The sequence below is a fragment of the Natator depressus genome, chromosome 7, assembly GCF_965152275.1.
Source record: "Natator depressus isolate rNatDep1 chromosome 7, rNatDep2.hap1, whole genome shotgun sequence".
NCBI classification, from domain to species: Eukaryota; Metazoa; Chordata; order Testudines; family Cheloniidae; genus Natator; species Natator depressus.
Window position 1 is genome coordinate 28,246 of NC_134240.1, and position 14,563 is coordinate 42,808.

General features: G+C 44.2%; 1 protein-coding gene across 3 annotated transcripts in view; it reads left to right on the forward strand.

The window, feature by feature from the left end:
- Positions 1–3: 3 nt before the first annotated feature.
- CCDC51 (coiled-coil domain containing 51) overlaps positions 4–14,563 on the forward strand; it is a 38,895-nt gene continuing 24,335 nt past the window's right edge. The window contains exons 1-2 of one of the 3 annotated variants that reach the window (XM_074957238.1): positions 4–129; positions 12,188–12,534. In XM_074957238.1, coding sequence (XP_074813339.1) covers positions 12,226–12,534 — 309 coding nt within the window. In that variant the 5' untranslated portion in view covers positions 4–129; positions 12,188–12,225. Of the gene's footprint in view, positions 130–563; positions 628–3,537; positions 3,627–12,187; positions 12,535–14,563 lie in introns of those variants that run through there. The other 2 variants (XM_074957239.1, XM_074957237.1) reach the window with 2 other exon arrangements.

Below are 14,563 nucleotides of genomic sequence, written 5' to 3' on the forward strand. Positions count from 1 at the left end.
GTTTTAGGTGCCCACTTCCGAGTTCAGCCGAGAGGGGTCAGCGCGTGCCCGAGATAGGAGAGACAAGAGTGGGGTACCGCGGCACGCGCAGAGAAGGGGTCTGTTGGGGACGCGCGTCAAGCCGGGCAGGTATTGATAAGGGGTTGCAGGCAGATGGGGAGAATGGGAGGGAGGGGTGAGCCGGGGGGCGTAGAGGGAGTAATGGAGGGAGGCACGGAGGGGGGATTAGAGGGAGTATTGGGGGGAAGTGCTTGTGAGATTAATTTCAATGGTCTGCATTATGCAAGCGTTCAGACTAGTTTGTCATTAGTTCCATGGAGAGTTTGGGTCCGGGAATGGGCTTGGGGCATAGGAGGGGGTTTGGGGTGCCAGATGGGGGGTGCTCATCTCTGGCGGCTCCCCTTCCCTGCTGCTCCTGGCGGAGGTACAGCCAGGCAGCTCTGCGAGCAGGTAAGCTGTCTCCATCTGCAGATGCCGCCCCGCACAGTTCCCATAGGCTGCGGTTCCCGGCCAACGGTTTAGGAGCCGTGGAGTCAGCGCTCGGGGAGGGGGGACAGAGGCAGAGTGCCTGCAGAACCTCCTGGCCACACCTCTGTCAGGAACAGCAGAGACAGGGAGCTGCTGGAGGTGAGTGCCCCCCCCCCCCAAATCCGGCACCCCAAGCCCCCTACCGGACCCAAACTACCTCCCAGAGCATGCCCCGCAGCCCCTCCCACACCCCAGCCCCCTGCAGGCCCTCCACCAACTGCACTATAAACCAGACTTTCGGAGCAGATCAGAAATGCCAGGTTATAGAGCTTGCCGGTTGGTGAAGTGTCGGATAAAAGAGCTTTCACTGTATCAGGGTACAAAATATGTAGGAATGACAGAGTGCGTTGGTGGGGGAGTGGCACTGTATGTGAAAGAAAGCATAGATTCAAATAAAGTAAAAATCTTAAATGAATCAAACTGTACCCTAAAATCTCTATGGCTAGAAATTCCATGTTTGAACAATTATAGTATTGCAGTGGGACCAGCCATAACATGGACCACCTGACTAGAATGATGATTGTGAAATGCTCAGGGAGATTAAAGTGACTGCAAAAGCAGGAAATGCAATAATAATGCAGGGTTTCAATTATTCTCATGTTGACTGGGTACAAATCACCTCAGAAAGGGATGCAGACACACACTTTCTTGACACCGTAAATGGCTGGTTCTTGGAGCAGCTTGTCTTGGGTACCACAATAGGAGAGGCAGTTCTTAATGTAGTCCTAAGTGTAGCATAGCATCTGGTCCAGGAGGTGACTATAGCTGAACTGCTTGGGGGAAAATGCCTAAGAAACCTACCAAGGTAGCATTTAACTTAAAAAAGGGAAACACACACACAAAAAAGTGAGTTAAAAGGAACTGTCACAAGGGTGAAGTGCTTGCAAACTGTGTGGAGACTATTTAAACACACCATAACAGAGACTCACACTAGATGTATACACCAAAAAAACCAGTAAGAGAACCACAAAATTCCACCATGGCTACACAGCGGAGTAAAAGAGTCAGTTAGAAGCTGTGTCAGGATCCCCAGGGTGCAACCTGAGATTGTGGGACCGCTCTGCCCCCTTAACTCACAAATCTGAGCTGTCTCTCCAAATGCCTTACTGGTGACAAACAGCAAATCCCTGCAGGTGCTGTTATCACTCAGTACAACCCCATCCAGCCAGATTGCTTGAATGCTCCCAGAGCCATTCACGAATTACACAGAGAAAGGCACCAGCCAAATCCCCCCCAGCTGCCAGCCTTGTACCACAGGGATATACAATCTTGCACCACTCAAGATCCTTTCTTGTTCAACACTCGCCTGGGCGTTGATTATCAACTTTGTTGTTGTCTCTGCGGAACTAATATCTGGTCAATCTCCAACTCACAGCATATTGTAGTGACAACCATACAGCACAATCTCATAACTTCATATGTACTAATGATATACATATTTGGATAGAACAGTGGCTTTCAGCAGATAGTAACTTTTCCCATGATACCTTACACAGCATGCTTTATAAGAAATATCACAATTATATACAAATGATGAATATGGAGGTTACAGGGTGCTCCCCTGAAGCATAGGGTGTCACAGAAGCAAAAAGACATCCTTTAAAAATTGGAAGGCAAATCCTAGTGAGGAACATAGAAGAGCATAAACTCTTAAGTACATCAGAAGCAGGAAGCCTTCCAAACAGTCAGTGGGGTCACTGGACGATCAAAGTACTAAAGGAGCACTCAAGAAAGACAAGGCCATTGCATAGAAATGAAATGAATTCTTTGCATCAGTCTTCACTGCAAAGGATGTGGGGGATATCCCTACACCTGATCCATTCCCTTTAAGTGACAAATGTGAGGAACTATCCCAGACTGAAGTGTGAATAGAGAAGGTTTTGGACCAGATGATATTCAACCAAGTGTTCTGAAGGAACTCAGATATGAAACTATAGAACTACTAACTATAGCAGGGTGGCCAAACTATGGCTCATGAGCCACATGCGGCTCTTTTACAGGTAAAGTGCAGCTCGTGGTGCTTGCTCCCCCCCGCACAATTCTTGGGACCTCTGCCTTGCAGCAGGGTGTTAGGGTAGGGACTTCTGCCCAGTAGGGAGGGGGAGCCTTGGTGCTTCAGCTCCAAAGGCCATGCACAACAGGGCTCGGGGGTTCAGCAGGAGCAGGGCTGAAGCCCCAAGCCCCAGCAGGCGCCTCCTGCCAGCTGAAGCCTTGAGGTCCAGCAGTTGTGCCCTGGCTCTCAAACTTCTAAAGACTGTCGTATGCTGCTTGGAGGGTCAGTAAGTTTGGCCACCCCTGAACTATGGTATGTAACCTATCACTTAAATCAGCCTTTAAGCTTCTGAGGCAGTCTTGTACTGTGACGGATTGGATCACAGAAACCCCCTGGGGGCTGCCAACTGATGTGCCAAGACTACTTCTGTCCCTGCTTTCCCTGCCAGCTGGGGACTCCAGCACCCTGTCTTGTTGACCCAGACACGCCAGTCTGCTCCAACACAGACCCAGGGTCTGTAGCACGTGCTACAGTCTTAACTGAAAGCAACTTAAGTGTTCCTGTCTTTTAACACTCAGATGCCCAACTCCCAATGGGGTCCAAACTGTATAAAGCTTATACAGGGTAAACTCATAAGTTGTTCACCCTCTATAACACTGATAGAGAGATATGCACAGCTTTTTGCCCCCGCAGGTATTAATACATACTCTGGGTTAATTAATAAGTAAAAAGTGATTTAGTAAATACAGAAAGTGAGGTTTAAGTGGTTCCAAGTAGTAGCAGACAGAACAAAGTGAATTACCAAGCAAAATAAAATAGAACCCACAAGTCTAAGTCTAGTACAGTAATAAAACTGAATACAGATAAAATCCTCACTCAGTAAGCTTCCTTTTACAGACTAGTCTCCTTCTAATCTGGGTCCAGCAGTCACTCACACCCCCGTTACTGTCCTTTGTTCCAGTTTCTTTCAGGTAACCTTTGGGGTGGAGAGGCCATCTCTTGAGCAAGCTGAAGACAAAATGGAGGGGTCTCCCATGGGCTTAAATAGACTCTCTTGTGGGTGGAAACCCCCTCCTCTCTCCTATGCAAAGTCCAGCTACAAGATGTGAGTTTTGGAGTCACATGGGCAAGTCGCATGTCCATGCATAACTCAGAACTTACGAGTGACAGCCGTTGCCCACATGGCATCTTGAATGTCTCCAGGAAGACTTCTTATGTGGATTGGAACCTTCCAACATCCATTGTTTTTTAAATGCTTCTTGATTGGGTACTTAATTTGCACATTCCTTTCTCAAGACACTGACCAAATACTTTACAAAGGCTACTTAAAAAATCAAGCCAGTACACAGCCAATAGTCATAACTTCAAATACAAAACCGATACATGCATGCGAATAGGATTAATAGGTTCAGTAGATCATAACCTTTACATAGATGTGTTACATGGCATATGTAGCATAAAACATAGTCCAGTTATGTCATATCTATATTCATAACAATATTTCCATAAAGCCATATGGGGGGCACCATCACATGTCCATTACAAGCCAGTAAGCTGAACTTCAGTTCCAGGCAAATTGGTTGAAACTATAGGAAAAACTAAGTTCTCAGACACATAGATAAACAGAATACATTGGGGAAGAGTCAACGTGGCTTTTGTAAAGGGAAATCATGCCTCACCGCTTTATTACAAAAACAACGAGGAGTCCTTGTGGCACCTTAGAGACTAACAAATTTATTTGGGCATAAGCTTTCATGGGCTTTCAGGAGTAAAGCATGTGGACAAGGGTGATCCAGTTGATATAATGTACTTGTACTTTCAGAAAGCCTTAGACAAGGTCCCTCACCAAAGGCTCTTTAGCAAAGTAAGGAGTCATGGGATAAGAGGGAAGGTCCTATCATGGATCAGTGACTGGTAAAAAGATAGAAAACAAGGGATAGGAATAACAGGTCATTTTTCACAATGGAGAGAAGTAAATAAGGGGTTCCACCAAGGATCTGTGTTGGGACCAGTACTGATTCATAAATGATCTGGAAAAAGGGGGTGAATAGTGAGGTGGCAAAATTTGCAAGGAATGCAAAATTTCTCAAGATAGTTAAGTCCAAAGCTGATTGCAAAGAGTTACAAAGGGATCTCACTAAACTGGGTGACAAAATGGCAGATTTCAGAGTAGCAGCCGTGTTAGTCTGTATCCTCAAAAAGAAAAGGAGGACTTGTGGCACCTTAGAGACTAACAAATTTATTTGAGCGTAAGCTTTCGTGAGCTAAAGCTCACGTCATTGGATGCATTCAGTGGAAAATACAGTGGAGAGATTTATATACACAGAGAACATGAAACAATGGGTGTTACCATACACACTGTACGAGTTTTTTCATGAAGTTGATAGATTTCCATTCCATACGGCTAAATTCGGTGCCCTGCTTAATGACAGGTTTCAGAGTAGCAGCCGTGTTAGTCTGTATTCGCAAAAAGAAAAGGAGTACTTGTGGCACCTTAGAGACTAACAAATTTATTTGAGCATAAGCTTTCAATGTTGATAAGTGCAAAGTAATGCACTTTGGAAAAAGTAAGCCCAACTCTACATACAAAATGGTGGGGTCTAAATTAACTGTTACCACTCAAGAAAGAGATCTTGGAGTTGTCAAGGTTCCTTCCCCACTCTGAACTCTAGGGTACAGATGTGGGGACCTGCATGAAAGACCCCCCTAAGCTTATTCTTACCAACTTAGGTTAAAAACTTCCCCAAGGTACAAACTTTGCCTTGTCCTTGAACAGTATGCTGCCACCACCAAGCGTTTTAAACAAAGAACAGGGAAAGAGCCCATGTCAAGGTTCCTTCCCCACTCTGAACGCTAGGGTACAGATGTGGGGACCTGCATGAAAAACCTCCTAAGCTTCTCTTTGCCAGCTTAGGTCAAAACTTCCCCAAGGTACAAAATATTCCACCCTTTGTCCTTGGATTGGCCGCTACCACCACCAAACAAATACTGGTTACTGGGGAAGAGCTGTTTGGAAACGTCTTTCCCCCCAAAATACTTCCCAAAACCTTGCACCCCACTTCCTGGACAAGGTTTGGTAAAAATCCTCACCAATTTGCCTAGGTGACTACAGACCCAGACCCTTGGATCTTAAGAACAATGAACAATCCTCCCAACACTTGCACTCCCCCTTTCCTGGGAAATGTTGGATAAAAAGCCTCACCAATTTGCATAGGTGACCACAGACCCAAACCCTTGGAACTGAGAACAATGAAAAAGCATTCAGTTTTCTTACAAGAAGACTTTTAATAGAAATAGAAGTAAATAGAAGTAAAGAAATCACCTCTGTAAAATCAGGATGGTAGATACCTTACAGGGTAATTAGATTCAAAACATAGAGAACCCCTCTAGGCAAAACCTTAAGTTACAAAAAAGATACACAGACAGAAATAGTTATTCTATTCAGCACAATTCTTTTCTCAGCCATTTAAAGAAATCATAATCTAACACATACCTAGCTAGATTACTTACTAAAAGTTCTAAGACTCCATTCCTGGTCTATCCCCGGCAAAGCAGCATAAAGACAGACACACAAACCCTTTGTTTCTCTCCCTCCTCCCAGCTTTTGAAAGTATCTTGTCTCCTCATTGGTCATTTTGGTCAGGTGCCAGCGAGGTTACCTTTAGCTTCTTAACCCTTTACAAGTGAGAGGAGTTTGCCTCTGGCCAGGAGGAATTTTAAAGGGGTTTACCCTTCCCTTTATGACACCCACTTTGGAGACATCTTCCCCCAAAATATCCCCCCAAACCCTACACCCGCTTTCCTGGGGAAGGCTTGATGATAATCCTCACCAATTGGTACAGGTGAACACAGACCCAAACCCTTGGATCTTAAGAACAGTGAAAAAGCAATCAGGTTCTTAGAAGAAGAATTTTAATTAAAGAAAAGGTAAAAGAAACACTTCTGTAAAATCAGGATGGTAAATACCTTACCGGGTAATCAGATTCAAAACATAGAGAATACCTTTAGGCAAAACCTTAAGTTACAAAAAGACACAAAAAACAGGAATATACATTCCCTCCAGCACAGCTTATTTTACCAGCCATTAAACAAAAGAAAATCTAACGCTTTTTCCAGCTAGATTACTTACTAACTTGACAGGAGTTGGAAGGCTTGCATTTCTGATTTGTTCCCGGCAAAAGCATCACACAGACAGAAAGAACCCTTTGTCGTCGTTCTCCCCCCCCCCAAGATTTGAAAGTATCTTGTCCCCTCATTGGTCATTATGGGTCAGGTGCCAGCGAGGTTACCTTAGCTTCTTAACCCTTTACAAGTGAAAGGGTTTTGCCTCTGGCCAGGAGGGATTTTATAGCACTGTATACAGAAAGGTGGTTACCCTTCCCTTTATATTTATGACACGCCCCCCAAATCACAGATAGGGTGAAACACTGGCTGTGATTTCTTCCTGGAACTCTAGGAGAAAACAGAGTTAATAAGACACATGCACCTCTAAATATACTACTAACTGTATAAAAACTAAGAATATTTTCCACATCTCAAGGACGATTTTAACCAGTTGATTCTGGGAAACTTTCACGGGAGAGTGCATCAGCCACTTTGTTAGAAGCTCCTGAAATGTGTTGTATGTCAAAATCAAAATCTTGGAGAGCTAAACTCCACCGAATAGGTTTTTTGTTATTTCCCTTGGCGGTATGAAGCCACTGTAGCACCGCATGGTCGGTTTGCAGGTGGAAACACCGTCCCCAAATGTATGGGCGTAGCTTTTCCAGAGCGTAGACAATGGCTTTTCACTGATTAACCAGTGGCTTTCCCTCTCAGACAGCTTCTTGCTGAGAAACGCTACAGGATGGAACTCTTGATTTGATCCTTCCTGCATTAAGACTGCTCCCACACCACGCTCGGACGCATCTGTGGTTACTAGGAACGGTTTGTCAAAGTCTGGGGCCCTTAGCACAGGGTCAGACATGAGTGTCGTTTTAAGCTGGTTAATGGCCTTCTGACACTCTTCAGTCCACTGAACGGCATTTGGCTGTTTCTTTCTGGTTAGGTCTGTCAGTGGGGTGGCAATTTGGCTGTATTGCTGCACAAATCGCCTGTAATATCCAGCCAAGCCTAAGAAGGATTGGACCTGTTTCTTTGACTTTGGGACAGGCCACTTTTGGATAGCATCCACTTTGGCCTGTAGGGGGTTGATAGTTCCTTGACCCACCTGGTGTCCAAGGTAAGTCATTCTGTTTAGGCCTATTTGACACTTCTTAGCCTTAACAGTTAGTCCTGCCTCTCTTATGCGCTCGAAGACTTTTTGTAGATGTTCCAGGTGTTCTGCCCAGGAATCCGAAAATATGGCCACACTGTCAAGGTATGCGACTGCATATTCTCCCAATCCCGGTAGGAGACCATCTACAAGTTTTTGGAAGGTGGCGGGTGCATTCCGCAGCCTGAAAGGGAGCACATTAAATTCATACAGCCCGACGTGTGATGAAGGCTGACCTTTCCTTGGCAGATTCATCTAGCGGTACCTGCCAGTTCCCCTTGGTTAAGTCCAAGGTAGAGATGAACTGGGCCCGTCCCAGTTTCTCCAGTAATTCATCTGTGCTTGGCTTAGGATAGTTGTCTGGGCGAGTTACAGCATTTAGCTTACAGTAGTCCACGCAAAAACGTATCTCCCCATCTGGTTTGCGAACTAGAACCACAGGAGAGGCCCATGCACTGCCAGAGGGGCAGATTACACCCATCTGTAGCATATCCTGGATCTCCCTTTCTATAGCAGTTTTAGCTTGAGGAGACACCCGGTAAGGTTGGGCTCTAACTGGGTAAGAGTTACCTGTGTTAATGGAGTGGTATGCCCGTTCAGTCAGTCCTGGGGTGGCTGAGAATGTCGGTGTGTAGCTAGTGCATAGCTCCTGGATCTGCTATCGCTGCATATGCCCAAGGGTCATGGAGAGGTTCACCTCTTCCACACCACCATCGCTTTTCCCTTCGTAGTAGACACCTTCAGGCCACTCAGCGTCATCTTCTCCTTGGGATGTAAACTGACAAACCTTTAATTCTCTGGAATAAAAGAGCTTTAGAGAATTAATATGGTACACCTTAGGCTTTCGGTTGGAGGTGGGGAATGCTATGAGATAATTAACAGCTCCCAGGAGCTCTTGGACCGTGAATGGCCCTTCCCACAACGCTTCCATTTTATAGGACTGGAGTGCCTTTAAGACCATGACCTGGTCCCCTACTTTGAAGGACCACTCTGGCATGTTTATCATACCAGGCTTTTTGCTCTTTTTGAGCATCTTTTAGGTTTTCTTTAGCAAGGGCTAAAGAGGTTCGGAGGGTGTTTTGTAGGTTGGTTACAAAGTCCAAAATGTTAGTTTCTGGAGAAGATGTAAACCCTTCCCATAGCTGCTTCACCAACTGTAATGGCCCCTTAACCTGGCGGCCATATACAAGTTCAAATGGTGAAAACCCTAAACTGGGATGTGGTACAGCTCTGTAGGCAAAGAGCAACTGCTGCAACACTAGGTCCCAATCATTGGAGTGCTCATTTACGAATTTACGTATCCCCAAAGTTCCATTAAATTTCTCCACCAGGCCATTTGTTTAATGGTGGTAAGGGGTGGCAACCAAGTGGTTCACCCCATGAGCTTCCCAAAGGGTTTCCATAGTTCCTGCCAGGAAATTAGTTCCTGCATCTGTAAGGATGTCGGAGGGCCAACCTGCCCTGGCAAAAATGTCCGTTAGTGCCTGGCACACACTTTTAGCCCTGGTGTTGCTTAGAGCTACTGCTTCCAGCCATCAGGTGGCAAAATCCATGCAAATCAGTATGTACTGCTTTCTTCTGGGTGTCTTTGTCAGAAAAAGACCCAGAATATCCACAGCTACTCGCTGAAATGGAACCTCAATTATGGGGGGTGGCTGGAGAGGGGGCTTTGACCTGGTCTTGGGGTTTTCCCATTCGTTGGCACACCTCACAAGACCGGACATAGGTCGAAACATCCTTGCCCATTCCCTCCCAGTGGAACGACTTTCCCAAATGGTCTTTGGTTCTGTTCACCCCAGCATGGCCACTAGGATGATCGTGGGCTAAGCTTAATAGCTTTACCCGGTACTTAGTTGGAACTACCAATTGTCTCTGAGGATGCCAGTCTTCCTGGTGTCCACCAGAAAGCGTTTCCTTGTATAAAAGTCCTCTTTCTACAACAAACCTGGATCGATTAAAAGAGCTGAGAGGCGGTGGGTTGCTCTGTGCCGCCGTCCAAGCTCTCTGGAGGCTTTCATCTGCTTTCTGTTTGGTCCGGAACTGTTCCCTTGATGCTGGAGACACCAGTTCCTCATTGGATTGTGGACCTGGGCTTGGTCCCTCTGGAAGCAATGCAGGTGATGGGGCTGTTTCCGTTGACTGTGCACTATGTTGGGGTTCAGGCTTCGGCTGAGCCTCTTGTGTAGGGATATCTGCTGCCGCCAGTGCAGGTTCGGTGGGGTCTTCTGGTGTTGGGGTTGCAAGTACTGGATTCAGTGCTGGCAATGGTTCTGGTGCTGGTTGTTCTGCTGGTTCCGGTTCTCGGACTGACTCTGTCTGGGTCTCTGTGACTGGATCCACTACTGCTGTTGCAGACGTTGGCATGGGGTCCGGTTCCATTACCTCTGACTGGGTCCTGGTAGAAGTTTCTGAAACAGAGCTAGGTGTGACAGCTTGCTTAGCCTGGCTGCGGGTGACCATTCCCACACTCTTGGCTAGCTTCACGTGATTGGCCAAGTCTTCCCCCAACAGCATGGGGATGGGATAATCATCATAGACTGCAAAAGTCCACGTTCCTGACCAGCCCTTGTACTGGACCGGCAACTTGGCTGTAGGCAAGTCAAAAGAGTTTGACTTGAAGGGTTGAATCGTCACTTGGACATCTGGGCCGATTAAACTGGGGTCCACTAAGGAAGTATGGATAGCCGACACTTGTGCTCCAGTGTCCCTCCATGCTGTGATCTCCCCACCATGAATTTTTGTTTATTGCCCGTGACCTGTCCGCGACTTTTACTAAAAATAACCATGACAAAATCTTAGCCTTAGTTATAGTGAACAGGTGATCAACTTTCCACAAGCTGTCAACACTGTAGCAAGGTGTCTTCTACATTCATTGAACTCACTACCTGCAGTGGTTATGTGGCATCAAAATGCAGTGGTTATGTTGCATCACAATACAGTGGATGGACAGGCGAGCCCTTCCCTCCAGTTAAGCCAGTCCCCCGCAGCCAGCCCTCTGTTTTCACTTAAGCTGGATAACACAGAGCTCAGCCTACTTGAGCAATGAAACTTGTGACCTTCCAATTAGTGTTTGCACTGGTGTGAGAAAATATATTTGAAAAAAATCTTAACTCTAAGTTAATGTAACGAGATGTGTTTGTGCGGCAGTTTATCAGCAGTCCCATGCAAAAAGCTTGTATTAATTTCCATGGGTTTAAAGAAAAAAAAAGCTTAACCAGGAGGCAGTCCTGTGGTGGATAGAAGTGCAGCTGCTGATGAGACTGTTTTATCCTTAAGCAGCTCTACATGACTGCTTCTCCGTTGTAGGATAAAATCTGACCAAAAAAAAAAGTGCAGCTTCTGGTGGAGAAGGTTTTATCTATACGCACCCAGCCTCATCAATTAGCTAATAAGACCCCCTAAATCCTATTTAACTACCTGTGTGCACCAGATCTACTTGGGACCCAACTTGCTACCAAGTTTTCTATAGAGAGTCAATGTTTTTGTAAGATTTCTGTCAACAATGAAAGCTAAAATGGCTATGGATAAATTTCAGCCGAAGTCCAATTTAAAAGATTTCCAATTAAAAACTGTAAAGTGAAGCCAAACAAAAATTCAAAAGGCATAGAAGTTAATACTGAAATTTCACACTGATAGGGCATCTGCTTTTGGAGGGAGTGGGGGAACAACATATATACCTTTCTAGCCTATTTCAGAAAGCAACCCCTTCTGTGGAGCCACTACGAGCTAATTTGATGATCTTGGTGGTTCGTGTCTAGATTTTAGTTTTCCAGATACTCACAGGTGGAGAAATTATGTTGAAAACTAAATTTGGCACTCCCACTGTTTTACCTCTGTCCCTTGTGTATTTGTCTTTCCCCACTCCAGTATTTAATTTCTCTTGGGGGAAGGTGTCTTTGTTTCCCCCTTCATTGATTTTTTTTTTTTTGTCTTTCCCTTTTTTTCCTCTGCTTCCCCCCACCTCCTCCCAGGATCAGTAGCAGGAATAGAATAGTGCTAAGCTCAAGTGTGGAAATGTATAATAAACAGATCCATAGGTAAATTGCTTCTGTGCTAGAGTGCTATGCTTCTTTGTGGCAGTTTATATTGCTACCAGTTCTGCAAAAGTCCACTACTCAAGGTCCTTTGAGTGAATTAGTAATCAGGAGGCATCATGGGAATACTTATGAGTAGCAGGAAGGCAAGAATATATGGCAGAACTGCCATACATAAACATTTTGATGAAAACCATGGAAAGTATCCTAGTGCAGCCTAAGTAAGTAATGGTTGTGGAGCCATCATTAGTGTTAATGTCTTAATTTTTAACAAGCACGTATGTCTCTTTTTACAGCCTTATGTACATTAGATTTAAGAGGTATGTATTTATTTTTTTCCTTTTCATTTTGTAACTCTTTGCTTCTTTATCCTTGCAGTGGTTTTAATCAGTGATTGGATTCAAGATTTAGATCTCATGAGGTGTAATGCTACCGTATCCTCAGTATGGTATGGCATGCAATATCGCCATTCGTTTATACCGAGGAGCCAAAGAATGAGTTTACATGTAGTGAGGACTTACTGCTCACCAGGACCTAAGAGGCCTGAGACTAAGCCAGCAATGGAAATGGCCATGGTACTTTTTCATCGGATGACGGAAGTAGGGAAAGTTTTGGGAAGAAACTCCCTCAAAAGAATCTCTACAACGGTCAAAAGTTGGTGGGATAGATATGAAGAGTTTGTTGGTCTTAATGAAGTTCGAGATGCTCAAGGAAAAGTGACAGAGGTAATCCTTTGCATCGTTAACATACGGAGACAACGTGGAAGGCTAGTGATGAGTTGTCTTGTTAAAACATAAGTTCTAGCTTTGAAATAGAAAGGAAAACTGTGACACTTCTCTAGGGCACCCGGGGTTGGGAGGCTTCTCACCAACACCTGCCTTTAGCACAAGGAAGTCTTGTCTATGCTTGCTGTGGTTCAGTTCCCCAACATCACCAGCCTGTGGTTACACAAACACTGCCTTCCAGGGCTCCGCGGGCCCTGCTGTTTCTTTACAGGTTAATGATAGGTACATTCCAACCTCCGAGACTTCCACGTATCCCTCTGGAGTGCCCAGCCTCTATTCCACTGGTTGCTCCCAGAATTAACAGATCCACTACTTCCAGAAGAATAGTACACACCAATTTACTAGTTTCACCTCAGGATCACCACTCTGCTCAACACACAGCCCTTAAACACATTTTTAATGAACACAAGAAGTTTATTTCACACTGAACAGAGATTCAAGTAATAAGTCGATGGAGGTATTGGAAATAAAGGTTTACATATAAAATAAAATCATAACACTCATTCTAGAACCTACTAATGCCCACCAGCCTTTTTCAGCCAGATAGGCTGTGATCCTACTCTGCCATGCTCTCAGCTTGTCCCCTCAATAAAAGATTCAGAGTGTAGCTCTGTACCTATAGGTACTGTTATAATAGTTCAAAAATCCATTGTCTTCACTTGTAAACAGGACTTTTCCTCCTGCTGGTTTATTTCTTCTGTAAATTCCCTCTCAGAATGTAAATGGGCTCCCATTGTGAATCATATAATACTCAATTTCCAGTTAATCAGACATATAGATAAATATCTCTTGCCTGAAGAAACCTGTTTTCTCACCTTCTGGTGACCAGACCAAAGACATAGACCTTAAGAGCATAGTTTTCAGTATATACATGTAACTCCTTACATGTTATCAGCACTTTCACAATTATTATGAAGACGAGTGTGACACAGGGTTTCAGTAAAGGCCTCACATGACACTCTTTGATGAACTAGTATGTAAATACCAGATCTAGGGGATCTGTGTGAGCTAGGACTCACGCGATTAACTCCAAAAATTAACTTTTTTAATTGCAATTAATCACCATTTTAATCGCACTGTTAAACAATAGAATACCAATTGAAATTTATTAAATATTTGGGATGGTTTTCTACATTTTCAAATATATTTATTTCAGTTACAACACAGAATACAAAGTGTACAGTGCTCACTTTATATTTATTTTTGATTACAAATATTTGTGCTGTAAAAATGATAAAAGAAATAGTATTTTTCAATTCACCTCATACAAGAACCATAGTGCAATCTCTTTATCGGGAAAGTGCAACTTACAAATGTAGATTTGTTTGTTTTTTGTTTTTGAGTGCAGTTATGTAACAAACAATGTAAAACTCTAGAGCCTACAGGTCCATTCAGTCCTACTTCTTGTGCAGCCAATTGCTAATAGAAACAAGTTTGTTTACATTTATGGGAGATAATGGTGCCGGCTTCTTATTGACAATGTCACCTGAAAGTGAGAACAGACATTTGCATGATGCTTTTGTAACCGGCATTGCAAGGTATTTATGTGCCAGATATGCTAAACATTCGAATGACCCTTCATGCTTTGGCTACCATTCCAGAGGACATACTTCCATGCTGATGACTTTTGTTAAAAAAATAATGCGTTAATTAAATTTGTGACTGTACTCCTTTGGGGAAAATTATATGTCTCCTGCCTTTGTTTTACCCACATTCTACCATAAATTTCATGTTATAGCAATCTCGGATGATGACCCAGCATGTTGTTCGTTTTAAGAACACTTTCACTACAGATTTGGCAAAACACAAAGAAGGTACCAATGCGAGATTTCTAAAGCTAGCTACAGCACTCAACACAAGATTTAAGAATCTGAAGTGCCTTCAAAAATCTGAGAGGGAAGGGGTGTTGTGCATGCTTTCAGAAGTCTTAAAAGAGCAACACTGTGATGCAGAAACTACAGAACCTGAA